Raw genomic sequence first — 24,151 nt, 5'->3', positions numbered from 1 at the left:
TAGTTTTTAGATCAAGTCATTTTTATAACTGATGGAAAAAAATCTTAAAGTAATTCCTATTTTCTAACAATTTCTTTCCTTAAGAGTAAAAAGCATGAGTGCTGCTTAAGTTTCATTAAAAATATAGCTATTAGCAATAATTAAATAAATATTAATAATTTGACCTAAGAAGTTGCCTAGAAAGATTTTCACTGATATACTTCACTGATAAGAATAAAGGAAAGGAATACATTTTCACAATATGTTATCAGTATTAAAAATGTTTTTTGACCAAAGAAGAAAAACAAAGTTTAACATCACAGTTCATTAGACATATATATTTATATCTAATGAATTATACATAATTATGCACAGTTCATTAGACATATATATTCAATATGTAGCAATGTGCATATTCACACATATGCTGGGAAAATATTTCATAAAATAGTACTTACCCTGATAATTTCTATTATATTTCATTCTATCACTTTTTTTTTGCAAAATGATGAATATAAATAAATTGACTTTAATACTCAAAGGCAGATTGCAACCATTATTTTGCAAAAGTAATGCATTGTTCATTACTCTAGCTAACTGACAGAAACCTGGGCACATGACTTTTAATATTAAAATAAACTGATACGTGCTTTAATTTATTCATAGTGCAATAAAACTGAATACGGGAAGTATTTAATACCATTCGGACCATTTACTTATCCATGGATAATCACCTCAGGTAGATGTAGTCAATGAGGGGGAAAAGATGAAAACAACACTTTGTCTTTATATTTCATGGTGGAAATATAACACAAAAACGAGTTAAAAAAAAAACACCTTTAAATAATATGTTTCCTGCAATTAGAGTCATCCAATGAGGAACAGAAGTAGAGCCAGGTGGTACCAGGAGGATAGTAATTAGCTATTTCTCTAGGTGAGATATCAAGAAACATTTGAATTATGAGCACTGAAGGATGAAAAAGATTTCAGCCATCAGAGCCGGTTGACAGCTGGTGCTGACCAAGTGTTGTGGGGGATGGAGGAAGCTTGCCAGGGCACAGGTACACTGTCATAGCCAGGGAGCTCTGTAGGCTCTCGGTGGGCAGACCTACAGAGCTGTGAGTTGAATAGAAGAATAAGTGAGAGACACAAATGAATCTAGAGCCACCAGGGTGCGGGTGCCGGTTTTGTGTTTCCGATGGTTAAACTGAGCAACAGCGAACTACGTTGACTTGAAGGGGAATCAGTCTGTATGAATCCAGGAAAGATAGAAAGAAGGTTCCAGATCCCGAGCAAAGGTCAAAAATAATGTCACAGGTGACTTTTATGAGCTAAGGCTATTATACGAAAATAGAAGAGAAGCCAGTTTGTGCACTAAAATACATGTCCAATTGTCTCTATCATTGAGTCTATAAAAAGTAAAATTAAAGGTACTTTCATTTGGTCCAAATCCACTGCTTAAAGTGAAAAGCATACTTGTATGTTTTACAATTATTTTAGCTGTGCTTTATCATTTCTAGATTTAAGCTATCAGGCTCCCAGACCGTCGGGAGGGTCTTAAAGACATGGAAACCACAGGTTATGTTACAGAGAGCAACAACTTCATTCGCTTTTACAAGAATCATCTAAGAAAACACAACAAAATTCAAAAGTTGTTATACTGTTCTCATCTGCAAAAAAAAAAAAAAAAAGAGTAGCAAAAGTTTACTTTTAATAGCTAAAGTTTGCTAGCTTTAGTTACCATGGGATTGCTATACTTTTTTCAGATTTATTCTTGTATCAACAATCATCTTTGTTGACATAGTTATCCATTATCTACAGTGAAATCCACTAAAACTTTTTATTATTTCACCTAAAACTAAAAATTAACAACTTATCAATAGCAATTTTAAGTTGTGTTGCTACTGAATTTATAGTATATTCAGTGATTTTTCTCTTTACTGTGTCACTTAAGGCTATGCAGAGCAAAATAAACATCCAAATTCTATAGAAGTGGCATGTCACATTTAAATTAACCTGCAATTCATTAAATAATCTGTATAGGAATCATTATCATGATAAGGTTATATGCAAAACACCAGTTACTACTCCTAAATTAGTGTTTTGACACATTATGAAAGACAATAGTGTGGAACGCATTTTTTTTACAATGCTAATGCACTTTGGATTTAAATTTTTGTTGTAATATTACGAAATCACCTATGAAATAAGCATTATTTCACTAATTTGCATCTATTATTTTATTTCTATGAAAGACCCCTAATGTTTCTATTTCCTAATTGCCACTTATGTACAGATAACTATAAATGAACTGGTAAACATTTGTATCAGGAAAAGAGCTGTATCCATGCTTTACAATGACTTACTGACAATTAACATATGTAAATAACTGAACACAAACTGAAACTCATCAACTTTTAGAGAGAACAAATCGGTTATATGAAAAAAGAGAAAAGTTACCTGCTCTTAGGTGTCCAACTACATCTGCCAGGCTACCCTTCTTTACTTTGGTGATGAAAGCACCAAGACGTCCTAAATCTGTCATTTTTCCTCCAACCACCTGGACAATTACAAATTCATGAGTTCCTAAGTCTCATTCATGAATAAATTAGTAAGCAGAATTAATTGTACATTGTTCTAATATGTTTACAATCCAGTAAGGGGACGTTCATGAACTTCATCTTTGATTGAAGTAAGTAGTAGTAAGGCATTATTTTTAAAATCCACTATATTTGGGATGGCATGTAAGGAAGTTTGTGTACTGTGTTTTACATTGTAGTAACAATCACAGGGCCCCAAGATCATGTACATTTAGAAGAAAGGGGTACAATTCCCTGTTCATAGTTATTCAGCAAGTGGTTGGTACTGTCTGAACTGAGTTAATTATCTTCCATATCATGCCTACCATATGAGTCAGCTTTATTTGCATAAGGATATACCCCACTGTCCTTATCAAATATTGGTCCCTTGCCTGTAACTGTGGTAGAATACAGTAGACCTGAGTTCATAGAGACTAGATATTTTACCCAAATAAAGGTCTCCTGGGGGAAGTGACCTGCCACTGTACAAAGTATTACATTGTACAAGTATCACAGCTACAGTGTATCCACAACAAAACATCTGGATAGTGTCATTTGCCATATCTAACTATGAACACTTGACTCTCAAACATGAATTATATTGCTAAACATTCAACACTTTCCATTATTTTCTAAATTCAATATATTTGGAAAAAAAGAACCCTAGGCTCATTTTTACAATATGCCAGGGTCTCAAATATGCACAATTAAAAATGAGTGGAGGAGAGAGGAGCGAGGTAGAGTAATAATGCTGAAAGGTTAGAGTGGTCCACAGTTCTCAGAAATGTAGCTAGTAATATAGTCTACCAGAAACAGTTCATAGCAAGTGGCATTAATGGTAATAATCAACAAAGTATAAATAAGTACATGAATTAATTTTTGTTAGGCTGTGCTTCGATTCAAACTCAGGGCTTCAAGTACACCAGGCAAGAACTCTACAGAAGCCACACCTATTCCCTAAATTAATAGCCAACAGTTCTCAAGGGGTCACATACAACAATAGCAAAATCTTTGAATATTTATGAAACTTCCAGCATAATCATGTGATTTAACACAGCTGTCTGGATACACATAATGCAAGATATGCATGTATGTGGACACACGCATGTGTGCACGTTTATAAACTGTTCTATAAAACAGAAATATCTCTGTGTATCTAACATATCCTTATTTTGTTCAGAAGACAGTGTGTTTAAAAGAAACATTTTACACTTTTAACATTACTGTATTTCTGTTACTAGAAAACATTTCCCTTATTTATACTTTGTTTCTCCTTAACATATAAGTAAAGCTATATTCACTGGAGAGAACTGACTTTGGGGAAGGGAGAAAAAAATTTTAAAACCAATTGTTAAAACTTTTTGAATTCTGTCTGTACTGTACTTTATCCCACATTTTGAACCAGTATACTTACTTTCAGACCCAATAATGCACCTGATTCTTTGGGCATGGTTGTTCTTTTGTTAAGAATAACACGGCCAATTAATCGGTCTCCCTCTTTTGATGGCTGCCACGTTACAGGATGCTATTAAAACATAAAGTTTAAAAAGTGAATGGCTTGTTTTATTTTCTGTAACTAAATAATCACCAGTTGTAACATGATGCGATTTGGGGGAGCGGTGTTAAAGGCCACTAGATTGGTAATTCTTTATTTAGGTGGGTTCTGTAGTGGACTTATAAGACTTTTTAGTTAGAGCTATATTTTATTTGCAATGATTATAAAAGTAGTTAGCAATTAAGAACAGTCTCGAAAATAGCTCTGAAATGTAACTAACTGTAATTTTAATAATATCTCGACTATACATAGAACACTACATTTGAGTTATTAATAGTTATAGTATACTGGTTATATATTATATATTATATAGCTCTTGAATTATATTGGCTTACCTTACAATCTAATTTTAATTTACAGTTGTGTAGAGATATTCCCATTCAGCAGATACCACACTGAATCTTAATTTTTGTCGGGTTGTGATAAGTCTGTCTGTCATGTACTCCTCTGTCAGGATGTTGGGCAGGGGCAGCTAGTCCCAGGTCCTGTCAGTCATGCAATTTGTAAACATCCAGCACCCTACAGTGTGCTGTGTGGCAAAGTGATGGAAAAGGAGAACAGGTACATGGAACCCATCTCAATCAAAATATTTTACTTTGAATTAATTAATGTGAGGAAGCACACGTGCCACGATATACATGTGGTCAGGGGACAAGTTATGGGAGTTGGTTCTCTCATTCCACAGCATGGGTTCTGGGGATCGAAATCAGGTGGCCGTGATTCACGGCGAGTGACTTTCCTACTGAGCCACCCATCACTGCAGCCCATTAATTAAAAAATAGTTTACAATGAGTTAAGCAGGATGTAGCCTTGGTCTATAGTAAGTCAAGGAGTACCTGGAATATTTCAGTCTTATTCACATATAATGGAGTCCTTATTGAATGGTGTGTGTGTGTGTGTGTGTGTGTGTGTGTGTGTGTGTGTGTGTTTTCTATCATGCAAGAGCTCTAGAAAAATAATAAAGGTGAAATGGAAGTAAGATGTAAAACTGTTCAGAAAGATGGAGAGCAAGGGTTACAGGAAGGGGAAGGAATGGAAGACTGAATAAAATCAGAGAAATTACGCAAGAAAACTATTATTCTGCACAACAGAAAGGAAAACACAAAATAAAATATATTTGTCTGTACTACTAGCATCACTGAGAAACTTACATCTTTTTAGACCTCTATTGATCAACACAGTAACTATGACAGATATAATCGGCTTTTAAGGAGGGATGGGTTCTATTCAACCTCATTTTTCCTCAGCAAAGGGTGAATTTCTGCTGTTTAAATTTCAAATATTTAAACTTGTATTATAGTTAAATGAAACTAAAAGTTTCCAAGCTTTCTTCTCCAGCATTTAAAAACATTTTCTACAGAAGTTAAACTAGGTTAAGTACTCGTGTGGCTCAACAGCTAAAACCTACCATATCCAGTGAAATGGATATGACTCCTGTGTTTGTGTGTGTATATTTGTATGTTGTTGAGTATGCTTGCTTTTTTCCATGTTTGTTATGTCTCTGGGTGTGTTTTTGTGCCTATTTGTGTATTGGGTAGGTGTGGATATTTGTGCTTGTGTGTATGTTTTGTGTATGTGTGTGTGTGTGTGTGTGTGTGTGTGTGTGTGTGTGCACTGAGTGGATGAAACTCTTTCCAATGGTGCTCAATGCTCTATAAATATATTTAAATGGGAAGAGGACAAATTAATTCATCACCACAGTGACATTCTCCTCTAGCTACAGAAGTGAAGTCATGTCACCGAGGCTAATGCAAAAACCTCAACATGGAACTTTACTCTCACTTCTCATGTGCATAAGCATTATCTCTGAAGAAATGCCACAAATTCCATGCAATGGAAAGCTAAACATGCAAATTCAAATGTGTAGTGAACATTAATGTATAAACTTAGATTTAAATTAGGTGCTGTCATATTCATTAACCATTATTATAGGAATGGACTTGCTGGTCTGGCTCAGTCATTAATTCTACTGTCTGTTTGTTTTAAACAACAAAATTAATTGTTCGGCTTTAATAAGACAAACAGTATAAGAATCACTGGTATCAAGATGGCCAGCCAAACTAGTGGAAATGCATGAACTGTGGACCAATAGCTGAGGATCCCCCATGGTACTGTCTAGGCCCTCTGGATAGGTGAGACAGTGGATTAGCCTGAACTGTTTAGGGGGCTCCCAGGCAGTGGGATTGTGATCTATGAGCAGGCTTTTTGGAATCCAGTGCCTATGGAGGGACACCTTGTGCAGCCTTGGTGCAGGGGGGAAGGGCTTGGACCTGCCTCAAGTGAATGTACCAGGTTCTGCTGACTCCCCATGGGAGACCTCCTTGCCTTGGAAGGCAGGAATAGGGGGTGGTTTGTGAGGGGGGAGGCCAGGGGGCAGGAGGAGGGAGGAGAGGGGTCTTGTGGTTGGTAGGTAAAATGAGTAGAAAATGTCTTAATAAAAATAAAAATAAAAAAAGAATCACTGTTATCTGACTTTGATCCCACGGTCTGAATCTTAAACATCTAAATACAGTCTATTTACTGTAAGCATATGGCGGTGTCTTATTATTATTGAGAAGTAATTTTCAGTGTGAACACACAAAACACTGTTTGGATTTCTTGAGGAACTCTTTTTTGAGTTTCTCTTCATTTAAAAGTAATTTCATGATGCCAGGCAGTGGCGGTGAACGCCTTTAAGGAGGCAGATGCTGGCAGAACTCTGTGATTATTCAAAGACAACCCCTTTTCTTTAAAGCGGCCCTTTCAAATTAAATTAATAATGGCGGTAATAAAAGGTGTACTAGATCCAGAAAGACGGTATTAATCACATAACAGAAGATAGTGAATACCAAGCGTGAATCTTGAACTGTCGACGCTGTGAGGAAGCTTACCGAACTGATAGGCGATGTTTCCCGGCTGTGCCACGTCGCAGGATCCAACCAGTAGTAATCCAAATCACCTGTGCAGTGGGAAAGAATGGAAAGTGGTTCAAGTGGAAAGTTTCGGCATTCCTGTGACCATTTCCACATCGCATGTTCAAGCCCATGAAACGTTTAGGGTACTACAATCTTGAGTGTTTGCATTCCCGACGAGTACCCAACTGACAGACAAAGGTTAAGGGCTGGAATCACAGAAATGAGTGAACAAGTGATACAGATGCGCGTCTCCAATCAAGAGCTATCCTTTCATGTTGCCAATCATCCTAGAAACCCGACACAAAATAGTGGTGGAAGCCGCAGGGTTCTCCCTCCCCGCCTCACAAAACTATAGCAGGGACAGACTGCCCTCTAGTGGCCAAAAAAATATCCGCTAGCTGAGAAATATTCAAATTTGGGCTCTCTGGAACTCACCTACACTGTATCTTAACTTTCAAAGTCATGTGGCGTTCTATCTCCTCCTTCATTAACTGCTAATATGGTACACATACCTAATGCTTAATGATAAACAAACGACCAAGAATAACTTAGCAAAAGGCTGCATGCAAATGACATTGTATTCAACAGTACTCCCAAAGTCATAAGGAACTTAAAAAAGCTCTAGCACTGTGTACATGAATCTAATTTAATGTTTATTTTATTTTCCAAATAAAAATATTAATTTTAATATTTACTTCAAGTATAATGCCAAAGAAAGAAATTTAGGAAACAGAAAGTTTTAAAGGAAAGAGCAATGTTTTCAGTATTTGTGTGAGATAAAAGTCCTGAGAGGATAGCTTTTTAAGCCAAGTAAAAAACAAATGACCTTCGTGTTTTAAATACCAAGTTAACTGAATCAAAATGGTCTCTCCATGGACCTCCGAAGAGAATAAAAATAGCAGAGAGTTATCAAACTATGCCAGCTAATCCCAAGGCACACAGCTCCTACTAGTTAACTGGAAAACACATTTGGCTTATAACTGCATCTTAGTAATAAAAAAAATTCATTGGTAGCAGGTATGTGAGATAAGGGAACTGGAGAAATTCAATACATAGTAATTTCAAGAATGTATGGAGTCTGTAATTATAAAATCCACACATTTCCACTTCAGTGTTTTCTGTAGGTTTCTTTTACACACCCTTGAGTTGAATAAAATGTTATAAGCATTACAATAAATATTGAAATTTCATTTAAATATTCACAGGAATAATGGTAAATTCTGTGTAGGTATTAATGTTAGAAATGAGGCCAGCAAGAAGTATTCTCTTAAAATATCACTTCACCTGGGATCCAAACCTCTCTCAAAAATCATGTATTTGAATGCAGAGATGGTCCAATATCAAAGTTTGTGAATTTCCAAATGTCTACGGAACATCTCATTATGAAAATGGGTTTTGAATTTCAAAAAATTAATGAATTTCAAAAGCAAAGGCTTTTGTATTTTATGTTTACCCACTGAAAAACTTCCCATGCTTATTTTCAAGTAGTCAATCTTCAATCCCTTTCAGAAAACACACTGTAACATGAATATTGAAGGACTAATATGAGTATCTATTTACAAAATGATTATTGCTATTAATAAGTATTTCTCCCCAAGTTCCATATAATTAGTATGAAGACCCAATGAGCTGTTAATTTCTAACTCATCTTTGAAGACTCATATTCACAGAATTGCTTAGACTCTATCAGATGTAAAGGAAAACTTTGCCCTTGAGGTGATTGCTACTGTAAGAAGTCTATATACTTGGGTGCCTTCTCTGCCTTCCACCTTTCTCTTGTGATGGCTTGGCTTTGTATTTGATATCTCTTTTCCTAAACAAGTCTAAACACTCATATACAGTGACTATTTCTGGGCAAAATGATCCTCAAAAAAAAAAAACTAAAAAGTTGATGATTTTTTGATAAAATTCAATAATATATGCCTCATATTATAAAAATGCACATTTCAATGATTGGTTTTCTATCATCTACAAACTATTTAGGGAAAACATCTAGAACAGAGGTTATATAAATTATGTGGGTATTCCACATAGGTAGTAGGTAGACAGCCAGATAGGCAGATTTATCTATAAAAGAGTTTGCCTAGTAACTCCTAACTAGTTCTTGTTCTACCTTATGACAATATGAATGCTACACATTTTGTAGCCATATGATTTGGCAACATTTGATTATACACGGTATTGTAGATACATACTAAATAGGACTAGAAAAATGAAGATGTAAAAAATACTGTACCACGCAAAATTTATTTATTTTAGAATACATTAAACCTGTTTGTATTCTGAACATGTTTTAATAGTTTTATGATCATCACTAAATTGCATCATCTTTTTCTTAAATATTTGAAAAAATAATAAAAAATAACATGTAATTTTAATCTGTTGTTTTTTTCTACCCATATAATTATGGAGTTTGTGAGATACAGATTTTTTAAATACTTCAATTTGTCCTTGTAGTTTACATTTCCCTGCTATTGATGGTTAAGAAAAACCTGGCAAAACTTGATCCTAAAATATTTTAAAAAATACTTCTTGATAAAAATATTTTCTTTGATTGCTAGTAAAATGATTAAAGATATTGATTGCTGGGTTGCAGAGCTTCAAAATGATAACAAATTCAATGAATTTGCTTGTAGAACACATGCAAACATTTGACTGTGTATTCAATGTACCTCTAAAAAGATCTAATTCACTGTTATCTTTAATACAGCACCATAAATTCTATCAGGTGGCAGCCCAAATCCATACATAGCTATGCTCAAATAATTTTATAATTCTCAGCTTATTTCTGTGAGACATTTTAACACAGGTTAGTTCTCCACACCTTGGGAAAAACAGGCTAATTTTAATTACTGTTTTTCAATGCAATAATTTTCATATTCTAAGCATTTTCAATACACAAATGTATTTCAATGCATAAATAATATACACATCATTTAAGTGACACATAAAACTTATGTAAATAGAAATAAAATAATTCAGTGTGGTTAGGATCTACAATAATGCATTAACATGTATTTTTATGATTCCAAATTATGTAGTTTCAATTTCTGGTGTGAAGGCACACTGGATCTCAATAAAACCAACCAATACCATTAAATATAAATATGTTCCAAATAGAATGCTTGATTTAGCATGTATAGTAAAACTATTTTTAAAACCACACATCTCATTTCATTTAGTAAGTATTTAATAATTTATGTAGTAACTGTACTTGCCCAAGTTGAGTATATACATAGTATACAAGTATTAATGGAAAAAGTATGTGCAGTATGAGGGAAGGTGAAGTTCATGTTCATCTCAAGAGTATATACAAGTCTTATTCTGACATCATCAAAATGAATAATGATAACAGACCACACACATTTTCCTGATTCTCTATAACTGCATGATTCCCAACACATGTTTATAACTGTATTTTCCACCATCTCAAGAAACAAATCATTCTTCCTAAACAGACTATGTGACTGTCATACACAAAACATAAACTTCACAGACCTAAAATCAAAAGAGATGTCATCCTTCCAAGGTATTTCCTAAATCCTGCAAACTGTTTCATCTTTTGCTTATTCTTCCATAACAAAAAATGTATTGAATTAATCAAAATTAGGTGAAACTAAACTATTTAAATATAGCACAGGGTAGAAGTAAAATATCCAATGAAATTTGTTTTCTGAATGTGTGCATGTCATACACATTGGATTGCAATTCAGTGGTAAGAATGGGACTTGAATTTATATAAGGAAAAGAAAGACTTCTCCACACCAAGTGTCATGGCTAATACATGAGTAAAAGTCATTTGGGGCTATACGATGATAAAACATTTCAATGTTTTATGGGGACACTTATTTGAGTAAATTCATTTTATAGACAGGAACTAAAAATCTGAAACTACAAATTAAGGTGTGAAAATACCACTCCAGGTAGTTTACTTATATTTTGGAAGTTTTCTTAAAGTGGGAAGGTGTCTGCTTCCAAATTAAACTAGTTGTAATATATAATAAACTGGCAATATTTTATTACATAGTCAAGTCCTCAATTTCTTTTAACTTAACAGTCAATTTTAAGAAAAATATTTTATAGGACTTAGTTTCTAGTCATCAAAATGAGATGAGAAAACATGATGCTAAGTGTAATTATTACTCACACAATCTGCAATATATCAGACTATTTTATAAATATATACATGCTATGACAAAATTAGCAATTCTGTTATGATTTAATGAATGCCTTTCATTACAGCCAGTTTAAATTCTTATGAGAGTAAAATTATCGGTCCTCAAATACTTTTTGGCAATTTCATTCAAACTCTCTGACAGCTTTGATGTGCCAACCATACTTAAAGGCAAGCACTACATAAAATCTCAAAAGTTTGTGTTCTTGAATTCCAGACCTGAAGCAGTCAGAAGCTTAATCCAACTGTTGGTGTTTAATATAAACCTCTCCAATAATGATAAGTAACTTGAAACCCAATTTAGATTTAGCCAAGCAAAACAAGTAAATGCAGTGTGTGCATACATATAATTAATATATAATAAAAAAATATAATAATATAATATATATATATATGATATCTAAGGCTTGGAGATCATCACAAAAGAGGGAACAGAATGACTGTAAGAGACATAGTACCAACTCTACTATGAAGTAGTGTCTTCTATGTACACAGGGAGCTGAACCTATGACATCTGAACAAGATGGCTGCCTAAACAAGATCTGCATAAATGACAATACCAGTTGACATTTAAGATCTATGGATGAAATCTCAGAAGCCTCTTCCCTAGGTGAAGAGATAGAGGCAATAATGGCTTCTCAGAGATGGAGATATACTCTTTTCCAGGAATGAGCTCCCTGATAAATTATCCAATCCAAGTGGTCATCCTTAAACTTATATATTTAGAAACAACAGTAAGTGGATTCAGCAGGCTATAGTAGATACATATATGTGTGTACAGCAACAATAATTAAAGAAGTAATGAATTTGGCAAGACACAGGAGGAGTTGGAAGGGAGATAGATATTATATCAATACAGTATTCATGTATGAAATTCTAAAAAATACATAAATGTAAGCAATACTAGAACTAGTACTTTCCTAGGATTCATCAATCTCATTTCTGAATTAACTGTCAAAGGCAGTAAGTGTTTTAAAGAGATAATTGCACTTCCTTGTCATAGCAGTATTATTCACACGTATGGAATTCTCAAAAAAAGTTTAAAAAGATTAAGAAATTTCACTTTTTTATGGAACCTACACTCACCCCCAAAGGTGTTTACATCACAAATCACCAAAGAAATCTAAATTAAGACAAAAAAATTAATCTCACCTCTCCCCTTTTAAAATGACTCTATTTTTTAAAAGATCAATGTGGAGAATAAGGAGAAATATTAGAATCTGAGTATGTACTAAAAGGAGTATAACTTTGTAAAGTTACTATCCAAAAAAGTAATGAGGAATCCCCCAAATTATAATCTGTCAGACACACTTCAGAGACATGGCCAAAATAACTGAAATCAAGATTTTAAGTAAATAAATAAAACCTACACTCTCATGCACATTACGATATTGGTCACCATAACCAGTACATAGAGGCAACTATATCCACTGATAGGTTACAAGGTAAAGACAATGGGTTATAAGCACACAACGAAATGTTCTTTTTCAAAGTAGAAAGGCCTGCGATTGGGGAAAAACCATAGGAGGCACAGAAAGACATGATGCTAACAGAAAGAAGCCAGGCACTAAAATAAGGTGCATGGTATATCATCCAATATGACAAACAACATAGTCATACACAGAAGCCAAGAGTGATGTGATGATTTCCAAGGGCTAGGAAGAGGGAGATGTCTACTGATCAGCAGTCAACAGAATTCACAGCACTGCAGTGCATACTCAAAGAACCGCTCATGGGTTAGATCTTAAATATGTGTATCACAGAGTGCAGAACAAGAGTTGGAGGAGGTGGATATGTTCACAACATTCATTTTAGTCATGGTTTCACAGGTAATATGTGTCTCCAAACTCAGCAAGTTGCAGAAAATAAACAGGTACAGTGTTTTCATAGGACAACAATGTGATTTAAAATACAATACTTACATTTTTTAAATTCTCCTTTAATCTCTTTTTGTCATAGAATGAACAACACTACCCTTCCGCATTGGAATATAAATTCAATATTTAATTAAATTAGCTTATCAATTAGTAAGATGATTCAAATAAGTGAATCAATTACCAATTATTACTCTAACGAGGTGTCAAATCCAATACTTAGATTCAGAAATTATTTATAGTCCACAAATTCTCCAGAGCCAAACAAACTTCAGACAATGATCAAACATTTGTTCCAGAGCCTGAGATACAGCTCTGATTTGTATTTTTTTTTTTTTTTTAGAGCATATGAAAGTTGATTCAGAAACTGGTCCAAGAAAGGGGAATGCTGTAATACATTTAGTAAGGGGGTGGCTTCAACACATCCCTTCCTTGTCTTAGAATTTTTTAGTGATCCTAAGTGAGACTGGGGAGGATGTCAACGTCATGCTTATATAACTGTGAAAAACACAGAAAGGGAACTCAGAATCAAACATCCTGGCTGAACTCTGACCTCAGTCTAACAATAAACACTAGAGCATCTGTTGTTCTTTCAGAGGTAAACGGAGACCACGGACATCACAGTTTATAATGTACCAAAAGAAATTCAAACTTACATTAGAATACAAACATATCTACAAACACTTCTTCTAATTATTATACCAGCAATCATTCCTATCAACTCTACCTACTAACGTGAAAAGTATGAAATGATAGTATTTTTCTGCCTTACTGTTCAAGACCTGGAATAACCAGAGAATCTCACTATCTTTCAGTTTATCAATTAACATTATTTTATCTTATGGAATGTCTACTTTTTTATATGAAAGTTAAGAAGAGCAGCTATTTTACAGTAGAAAGAACAATACGTGTGAAGCCAGAGACAATGGACTATAAACCCAACACTGACTATTGGGTACACTATCTTGATAATATCTATTCCCCTTTAGAAACTCCATTCTCTTCTATTAATTAGCTATAACCTACTTTTCACAAAAGTTTCAAGAGTTTGAGACATCTCTGTCATCTTTGTCAACTTTCAATAAATTTAGAATTAAAGTTTAATATATAATAGTTGCATAAATAATGTTGAAAATACAGAATCATTGCTGGAAGTAAGATTTACAGGGAAACATTCATCAACTTAGTGAAATATATGCACCTTAGAAAAATGTTAAAAATACTTTCTGCTTATAAAAATTATTAAATGTTATTACTACAGACAGCTGACAACATTTCAATAGTTTTAATTATATCTGGAATGTTAAGTAGTGTGTCAAATATTGGGTGTCAAATACAATTTATTTGTACTCAGTAAAGTTTTAAGCTACCTAGGTGCATAGAGTTCCCTTTCTAGGTAAGCTGCCTAACAACACTACTGAATTAATAACAGAATTAAGTGTTAAGAAGATAATCATGGAGGTGCCTGGGGAGATGCTTCAGGCAGCAGTATGTGCCATGTAAACAAGAGGAACTAAGTTTGGATCCCCAGCACACAGACACCAGAGCCACGCGTTCCAATGTCCATTGTTCCCAGTGATGGAGAGATGAAAACACAGTCTTGAAGCTCATCAGTCAGTCCTTCTAGCTGAGTCAATGAGCTCAGTGAAAAGCCATGGCTCCAAATCAGGTGGAATGTGACTGAGAAGACTTAAAATATTGACCTCTGACCTCCACATGCACACTCACATACCCACACAAGTGTGTACACACACCACCACCCTACCCCCAACAGTCACTGAAGACTTCAATCTGTCTCTCTTGATGAGGCAAAGAGAAAACAGAAATCTGGAGATTTATTTTAAATATTGGCAGATTTTGAGAAATTCAAACTTATTTGAGAGATTAAACAAAGCTCTTTATTTTGTGATTTCTACTAATTGAAAAGAATACTAGTTTAAACAAACATAGATTTTTGATAGTAGAGGATGTTTCAAAATCCAGATATACCCCCTAAAGGCCATGATGCTCAAGGAATCTTTGCCCTTTGCCTCTGCTCTGCTCTGATGCTGTGGGACTTAGAGAAAGATGATCAATTAAAAGCCTGGAACTCTTTCAACCACAAAACTCAAATGCATACCCATGTGTGCACACATGCACACACATGCATGCATGGACACAGACAACACTATGACTTAGTTTTATGATGTAAATTTGCTCACGATTTTTAGTTAATCTCTAATATATGATTGGAAATGATAATAAAAGGTGTTTGAAAAGGTTTGCCACAGCTGTTGGTTATGGGACAAAAAGCATTTCTTGTGTAATGGTTTAGAGATGAATGCTTTTATGTGGAAATAGAGCATGAGATGTAATTTCTTAGAAATTACTCCCCCAGAATCTAAATATTGAATAGTGGGGTGTACTGGATCGCAAATTACAAAACAACAGTCTTAGGGAACTTTTTTTTCCCCTAACACAGCGACTCTCAATACATCAGAGTTTGGGAAGTGCTGTACCCAGAGGGAAAATATTACACTTCAACTTTCCAACTGACCAGGCTTCCACATTGACACTGAGCATTCCATTCCCGTGGGAGAACAGGTTGTGACGTGCAAAGTCTCGGAATATCCAGCCAGAACACCCTGTGGAAAAAATTGGGGTTTATTTGTTTTCATTGTTTGGGGACTGGATGTTAACCACAGGCTTAAGAAACTGTAGTGCCGGACATGTTCGCAGTAGAAGCATTGTAACAACACACACAAAAAAAAATTCTAGAAGAATCTTTTTGATAAAGGAAAATACTTGTGTGTGTCTGGACCCAAACTCAATCCAAACAACACTAATATCAATATTCTAAGTGTCAAATTGGATCCGACCTGCCTCTGCATCTGAAGATATGAAAAAGGAAAGGAGTGAGATTGATGCCTTGCCTGTCATAGTGTGAGTGATGTAAGGATCAAGGAGAGCAGTTGGTAGAACACAGGTGAATATTAAGAGCATGCATAACAAGTGCCAATGCATATGTGAGACGGATGCATCTTACTATTTTAAGATGTGTTACTAAGTTATAACAAGCAAAGGATGAGTTCAATCAGAAGTGAGCGGATAGAAACAGATACTTTGAAGCCAGAGCCCTCCCCTAAAGCCTTTCTTTAAAATCTCTCTACTTCATTTAATTTTTATCATAGATTAATTTGATTTTTCTGCCTTTTTGTGTGTAAGCGAGGCAGAGGAGCAAAGAGTTTCTACATATATAAGAGGACTTTCTCTTTAGGTTGTCAGTTCCTTGGCTGGCAAAGGGAAATCACGAGGCATGAAGTGTAGAGAACACTTCTGTTTTACGTATCCTCATTGGTCTTGAGGAAAGTGCTTAGTGTTCATAGTCACACAATTTCTGAAATGGAGCATGAGAAAGCAGGGCTGCAAGATCACTGGCCAAAGTCTTCTGAACTAAAAAAGTAGGTGAGCCTTATAAAGGCTTGTTCTCTCAGCTGGCCCTCTGATACGTCAAAGGACAAAAGAAATGGAGACAAACAAGTAACAGTCACAATTGCATACAGAGAATATGTACATAGCCACCTAACTTAAGGCTGGCCAAAGACTTAGCACATCTCGTGAGATTCAATTTTTATAACAAAAACATTGTAAGACCGGGCCATACATGACTTCTCACACCTGTCACCTAGTCTTCAAGAAGCTGAGCCAGGAGGATTTCTGTTTGTTCCAGGTCAGCCTGGGCTGTAAGACTCTGTCCCCCACCCTCCCCCTAAAAATGATAATGAAAACAAAAATGAAAAAAAAAAAAAAACCAGAAAACTCAGACTTAACATGCTCAAAATTAGTTTCTCTGTTTTGTCTAGTTGCTTTCCAAGAAGGAGACAGCCTTTCATTCCAGAACACTAGCAACCCTCTCTCCAATTCCTCTAACTGCTGAAATCACAAATTTACCACCCACAGCTACTGTGAGCTCCAGAAAGCATCTCAGAAACTCTATCATTTAGTGTGCTGTACCTTAATATTTCTGAAACTTTTAATTCAATAATATAGATATGAAAAATATACAGAATGTCAATTTAAACTGTATAAAATATGCCTGAATTAACCACACCCCATTATATGGACACATATCTGAATGACAGTATACATGCGGCTCATACGCCTCCCTATTTCTGATGTCCTTTACCATCACCACAGCAGGCATTTCACTGTATGGATCCTGGCGACGATGTGGCTCTTACAATGTGATCTGTGCAGCTATTGCCCCTGTCTTTATGAAATGGTATGGAAGGAATAGCTCTCTGGTATCAATATCATAAAAAAGAACATATGTGTGCTTGAACATATGCTTTCTTTCTGTTTTGAAGGCTGTGTGTTTGGTGCAAAGTTTCAGTACTTTTTCTGAAAGCTAGTGTGTTAGATGTTTATGACTAAATCTGTAGTTTAGTGTTCTACCTTTATTTTCCCAAGTGAATATTTTATGCATTTTAAATTTATTTCCCGGGGCTTTATTTTTTTAATATTCTAGCAAATTGGTAAGTTTTAAAGTGGGAATTTAAATTTGTTTCACTGAGTATGCACAATGTACTTTAATATATTTATTATAACATGATTTTAGCAAAGGAAAACAATTTTTTCCATCCATAAATCTCAAAATATCTTTGATACAAAGAAAAACAACTGGAGTGGAATGAATGTGCAGGCATTAGTTTATCTATAGTTTAAATAACACAAGCCCATAATCAAGTTTTCTACATCTGTTGGGGAAATTGGGTGGAGAAAGGGGTCCTATCTGGGCTATAACAACATCACAAATTCTAAACCCCTAGACTTTCCTCCTTTACAAGTTCATTAGGTTCTCACTACTAATGTTACAGTCAAAGCACGAAGCTTTCTGTGGTATGCAACCCTACAGGACCCTTAAACTCTTGATGATGCACCCCCGAGAGCATGCTTGCAACAGTAAGAATGAGTGATAAAAGGACTAAGAAACAAAACAAAAAGAAGACAGAAAACTAAACTGCTTTCAAGCCTATCTGCCTTCAACATCGATATGATTCATAGCTTCATATACTCAAACATGAATGATAGTGTCTCAACAAATGGGTACAGATCCGACTGGATAAAAGGGCAACGTCCTGAGGTTAGAACAGCATCTATCAGATAACAACAAAAAAGAGCATAACATATATGAAAACACATGAAATTTCTTGTGGACGTAGAAAAATTTACAACTCTAGTGAGAAAGATGTTAATTAAAATAATGTAAACAAACAATAACTGCAAGCTCATTGGTAAAATAATTACCAGCTTAGAAAAGCCAGCTTTCAATCATGAGAACATTTGTAACTAATATCTTAAAATCCTAAAATTAAATCATTCCTTATCAACACATCACAATCAGGACATTACAGCTAGCCAATGCTTATCAAATAATGTATCAGATTCATCAGTTATTAAAAAATGGAATGCACTCATGTTATTTTTCTATTGAGTGTTCTACTTCCTGACAATTTGTGAATGAAGTATGAAAAACGGAGAACATAGGATTATGTGCTCTCTGCATAATGTCTAATATTGTCAGCAGTCACAATGCCTTTTAAAGATTCTTAATCAAACAATTCCTTTCCATAAAAGCAAACCAAATAAACAATCTTATCTTAGGTTAAATTCTAGGAGAAAGGCTAAAGAGACTGAAATTGCAATGTCATCAATGCCACCCAATATATTCAGTGACATTAAATGTGAAAATTAAAATTACATTTGCAAACACTGCACTGAGTATTAATTCAGAGATATGAACAATACTCATTTGATATCCCTCTTTTGATAAAAAGCCTTATAAATCCATTTTAAAAACTTTCTCAAGGGAGATACACTGTGCTAATTTATAAAGATGTCATTTTTAACTAATTTTTCCAATAAAATATGTGTATCATGTTTGACCTAACAAGTTTCTACTAATCATAAAATTGTACCCAAATTCCTAATATTCAGATTATAAATTAAAGGCAATACTTTTTTGAGCCCTAGAAACACAGAAGCCACAAGAAACCCTAAATTATAACAATTAAGAGATTTTTAATAATCCCAGTAATAAAAAGATAATTTACCCTCATAGTTGAAAACATACCTAGAAGTTTTCTTACATTATTTGTTTACACTGGGACTCAAAACAGGGCATAGCATATGCAAAGCAAGCCTCCTACCCTGAGCGACAACTCCCAACCTCTAAGTCAACATTTGCTTTACATTTATATAAAATTAAAGGCTGATCTCAACTTCAAACTAAAAGCCAACCAATAGTCCCCTAAACCCTAAACAGAGTCTTTTATTCTAGCTAGTGGGAAAATGAGTACCATTTAGTTTTTAGCATGGAATGTTTGTTATTCAGTTTTAAAGTTGTAAAGAATTTCAATTGCAATAACAGTTTCAACTTATTTTAATGTCTAAACATTAATTTTTAGTAGAACAAGATACTGTGCTTGCCTGGATGGTTTTCATTATTTACTGTTAAAGAGAATAAAATCAACAAAAAGGCATCATCTTGACAGTTGTTATAATTTCAACCAAGACAATGCAGTTCTATTGGTTTTTGTAAAGTGATGTATTAATGCTTCAATGGCAAATTATAACTGCACACACACACACACACACACACACACACACACACACACAGAATGAGACAGAGAGGTAGGCAGATAGACAGACAGACAGACACTGAGACCAAGATGGAGACCAAAACCTTTCATCCTACAGCAATCTTTGTTTGATTTAATTAGCATGGCACTCACTGCATTGGGGGTCAAGTATCCACATGTGCTTGTACATGATGAGCATAAAAACTGCAGCCATTATAGTTTAGTTTTGTTAAACTAACCAAGACAATTGTAAAGAATGTTCAAATACTATAAAAAAGAAGTCAGAAAAGGTTGTTTCAGGCAAAAAAAAAAAAATTCCAAAGAGCTATTCTTTTCCTCATTAGAAACCATTTGTTTTCATCAATACTCTAAAGTCTTTCGGAATAAACAGCTGTTTGGGGGTCTCTTGTTCTGTGCTTCACTTCTCTGTGATGTTCACATCCTAAGTGGATAGTTTTGATGACATAAATAAAATCCCACATAAGACAAAACCTAACAACAACAAAAACCAACCAAAGAAACAAACCACAACCATAACAACAATAACAACAAAAGAGTGATCGCTAAAGTAAATGTCAGCTCTTTAAAGAAAACCTGGAGGCCTACTGTTAAAAGTAATGGTCGGCAGGGTCGTTCTGGCATTCTGGACAGAAGGAGGCCCTCCTGAGCTTTCAAGTACATAGGACATAATGTCATTCCATATAAATGTAGCCCTATTCAGAAATCACTCAGCTATTTTTGACTTTTCAGACATTTCTAATCTCTTTGATTAAAGCTCAAATGTATGTAATCACTGTTTACTCATGTTTTGGAGAATGAAGCTTTGAAAATACATATATATATATATATATATATATATATATATATATATATATATATATTTACATTGATTCTCAATATGAAAATATAAAATGTTAACTGTATGTTCAAAGCAAGGGCAATCTGAGGGTAATCTCTGACTTATTTTCTAAGACTAGAGGAGAAACGGCTTATCTTCATCTGTGGGACAAGTACGTTTTTCACCAGTGAATTCCAGTACTTTGTTGTTATTTCCATTAAGGTTAGGTTTGTAACCCAAGTCACTTGCGTCATTTACCCATTATCTATGAGGACATTTAAGGAGGCCTTGCATTCTTTAAAATTGTAGATAAATTTTATGTCCATTGTTTTTCTTCTGAGAGTCTATATCCTCTTTAATACTTCTCTCCAAATTAAAAATAAATGTTGAAAGGTTCTGGATGAATAAGTGACTTAGATTGAGGCATTGCCCTTTTGACTTGGTGTTTTCTCCTTATCTCTTAAAATGGCCACTTACTGCAGGTTCCTGAAAGTGTGCTTTCAATATGATTCCTGCTTGAGACAGACACTTAAAAATCCAAAATAGCGTACTCAAAGGAAATGAACTATGAGATACATACGGAAAGCAAGGGAGCTCACCCAAGAAAACACCTGCAACTACGTGAACTCTAATAAGCCTTAGAAGTCTGCTAAGGCAAGAAAGAGACTGTAGACAGGTGTGTTGATCTCTCTTCCACAACTAGAATCTTCAACAATTTCAGAAATGCATGCTACATAGAACAATATATAAATGACTGGTAAGACCTTTATATTTTCTAAATAAGTTACTAGAAATAATAATTCTGAAATTAGATTTATTTATTCATGGGGGTCATACATGCCACAGTGAGGACAACTTTTATGGAGTCTGTTTTCCTTCCACAGGTGGTCCCTGGGAATTGAACCCAGGTTGTCAGGCAAGAAACCAGGGACCATTACCTGTTGATGTATCTGCTCCCTTTTGAACTATTAATAAATCCAAAATTTGTGGTAGATATTATTGAAAACATGGCTGTTAGAATTTAACTACTTTAATAAACAACTTTGCTGAATTTGGCTTTGAAATATATTCAAAGTTTGTGGCTCATCACAATAAGAATTTATATCACAAGCCCTTAAAAATGTAATATATGAAATGCATTACCCGAAATAATTACTTAAATTAACTAGGCATTCAGAATTGTGGGTATATTCCTGCAAACAATTGACCTTCTGATTCTGACTATTCCCTTAAACAGCAGGGGCAGTCTACTTGAAGCAGGTTATCTACAAATTCTGAATGCACAAACTAGCATAGAAATAACAGAAGAACAATAGTATTTCAAGACATTCTAAAATAATTATAACATAAAATAACCAGTAGTTCTTTCATTGACTGCTCTACATTTACAAACTGGCATGTTTCTGTCCATTCATTTCGGCCATGAAATCTGAGAGGCACATGCATTTGTTTCATTCGCTCAAAGTATCTATGCATGTGGAAAAGGACAAGGAAGATTAGGAACTTCTGTTCACCGCATTTAATCTTCTCTTTCCAAATGACTTCCAGCATCTCCATAGTCCACAGCACTTCAAAATGAAAATATCTCTATCTTTTCAAAGATCCTGCTACCCACTCAATAACAGGACCACATAAAATAGGAAGTTGACAGATCCTGGAGCGTGTAACCCCCGGGGATGAAGAGTGATTTTACTAATAGAGTTACCAGCTTCCTAAGTTTATGAGTAGAAATTGTAAATCACTCCACTTCCACAGAGCTTGGCAGAGAAATCAGCCACGCCATTTATTTTTCTTACCTCTCTGTCATGCATATACAGAGAGAGAACCATGAATCATCTCCTGCCTCAGGCTTGCTCTCATAAGGGTAAAGGTCTATGAGTAACATGACATGGGCATGACCATGAGCACAAAATGTGTGACCCTTATCAACAAGCCATCAGAAGTCAGTCTACTGGTATGTGGTTCAATTGACAATAAACTCTTAACATTAATTCAAAAGGGCTTATCTGATTAGTTTAAACTTGTGAGTGGAATGTAGCTACAACAACTTTCCCTCCTGCTTGGGATCCTCTGGATTTTGAACTTGCCCCCTAGCAGGAAGTAGACTTCTTAAAAACCATTCACTATGAAGAGATAACAGTGTCTCTAATAGGAGATTCACTGAACCCGAGAGGGGGCAGGAGAGCAGCCAGGCAGCTTGCGGCCCTGCGAGGATGGTCCCCTGGGCCTGTCTGCACTCAACCCTCAAGGCATTGCAGCAAATCATGTGACACCTTTTCCTCCCAAACAGTGCGGCCCAACAGAAAGTGTGTAAGAATACCACAAATACTCAACCCCTATTCGGAAAAGCAGTCACAATGGAGCCAAGAGATTTACCAGCTTAATTTTTAAAAAGCTATTCTCAACCTCTACAAAAATCTTACAGGCTACAAACCAAGGGATGAAGTTGGGGTTACTAGGGAAACCACATCCCTTTAAATGTCTGAAAGCAGTATTGTTTCTGCACCGAAGTCTCCATGGGGCAACCTTGAGCATCCTGCTATGCTTTTGCCACTGACAGCAGGGAAGTGTCCTCTCTGGGTGCAGAAGCTAAAGCAGGAGCAGGAGAGGTTGGTGTTTATTTTATCCCCAAGGTCACACACTCAAATCTCTGACCCCAAAGATGATGATGCTGTTCCTTTCCATTGAGTGTCTGCATTCTGTTTCCTCACTACATGATCATCATTCTTAGTTCACAGCCTAACACCACACAAAAGCACAGCCCTGTTTACAGAAGTGATCTACAGTCTGGACTACGGATCAGGAGAAATCAGGCCTCAGCAGCCTAAACCCTTGAAAAGAACAATCTACATGCAGCTTCAATTCTTCTATTTTTAAGACCAAGCACTGAAGCCTTCTGTGCAATTCAGTAAACAATGAAAACAAAATATCTCTGATTAATCAGAAAAGACATGCTCCCTGAATTAACTCTATACATACATCAAGTTGTGAGTTAAATATAATACTGCAATACACAGAACTCAATGAGCACTTCAGATATACATTCAGAATTTGAAAGACATCACATAATGCAATCGGATGATCATCTACATTTGAAAATTATATATTTATGTAGTTTCCATTTTCAAAGCAAAGTACTCCTCACTCTCCGATAGAATCTAAATGACGCATCTTAATATGTTACCCTTTTGAATAATTCAACAACGAATCCCATTAGTTTTAGATTCAGCTTATGATTAATATCATAGTTTCATTTACCTGTTCTTCAATGCAAGGTATGAACTCGTAGAAGCTGCAGAAACACAGCAAACCAATGAGCAGCATTGGAATGAATGGTTAAGTAAGTGTTACCGACACCAAATCATTAAATTCCAGCTTGGGGTAGGAGAAGCCCACAACACAGTTAAAAAGAAAAAAAAAATCTACCAACAGGCAAAATTTAAATAAAATTTCCCACAGTCCTTACATTCTCAATGACTCCCCCCCCCCCCACAAAGCCTGCAGTGCCCAACATTACACAATGGTGACATTAAACAAGGCCGTAAGTGCTGCTGTCATCGGATCAGATCCCTGCAGCGTTCAGATTCTCATTGATTACTGCATTAATCTATGCCGTTCGGTGCTGTACTGAAGTGACT

The 24,151-nt window shown here is 35.2% G+C and overlaps 1 protein-coding gene across 50 annotated transcripts in view; it reads right to left on the bottom strand.

The window, feature by feature from the left end:
- Positions 1–24,151, bottom strand: part of Rims1 (regulating synaptic membrane exocytosis 1) — a 488,347-nt gene that overhangs the window by 161,151 nt on the left and 303,045 nt on the right. For 49 of the 50 annotated variants that reach the window (XM_028868035.2, XM_028868038.2, XM_028868036.2 and 46 more), the window contains 3 exons: positions 6,984–7,051; positions 3,973–4,083; positions 2,440–2,539 (listed from right to left, as the gene is read on the bottom strand). In XM_028868035.2, the coding sequence (XP_028723868.1) occupies positions 2,440–2,539; positions 3,973–4,083; positions 6,984–7,051 (279 nt within the window). Of the gene's footprint in view, positions 1–2,439; positions 2,540–3,972; positions 4,084–6,983; positions 7,052–23,771; positions 23,996–24,151 lie in introns of those variants that run through there. The other variant, XM_037199519.1, reaches the window with a different exon arrangement.

The sequence above is a fragment of the Peromyscus leucopus genome, chromosome 16_21 (genome assembly GCF_004664715.2).
Source record: "Peromyscus leucopus breed LL Stock chromosome 16_21, UCI_PerLeu_2.1, whole genome shotgun sequence".
Taxonomy (NCBI): Eukaryota; Metazoa; Chordata; class Mammalia; order Rodentia; family Cricetidae; genus Peromyscus; species Peromyscus leucopus.
This window is presented reverse-complemented; position numbering and strand designations above follow the sequence as displayed.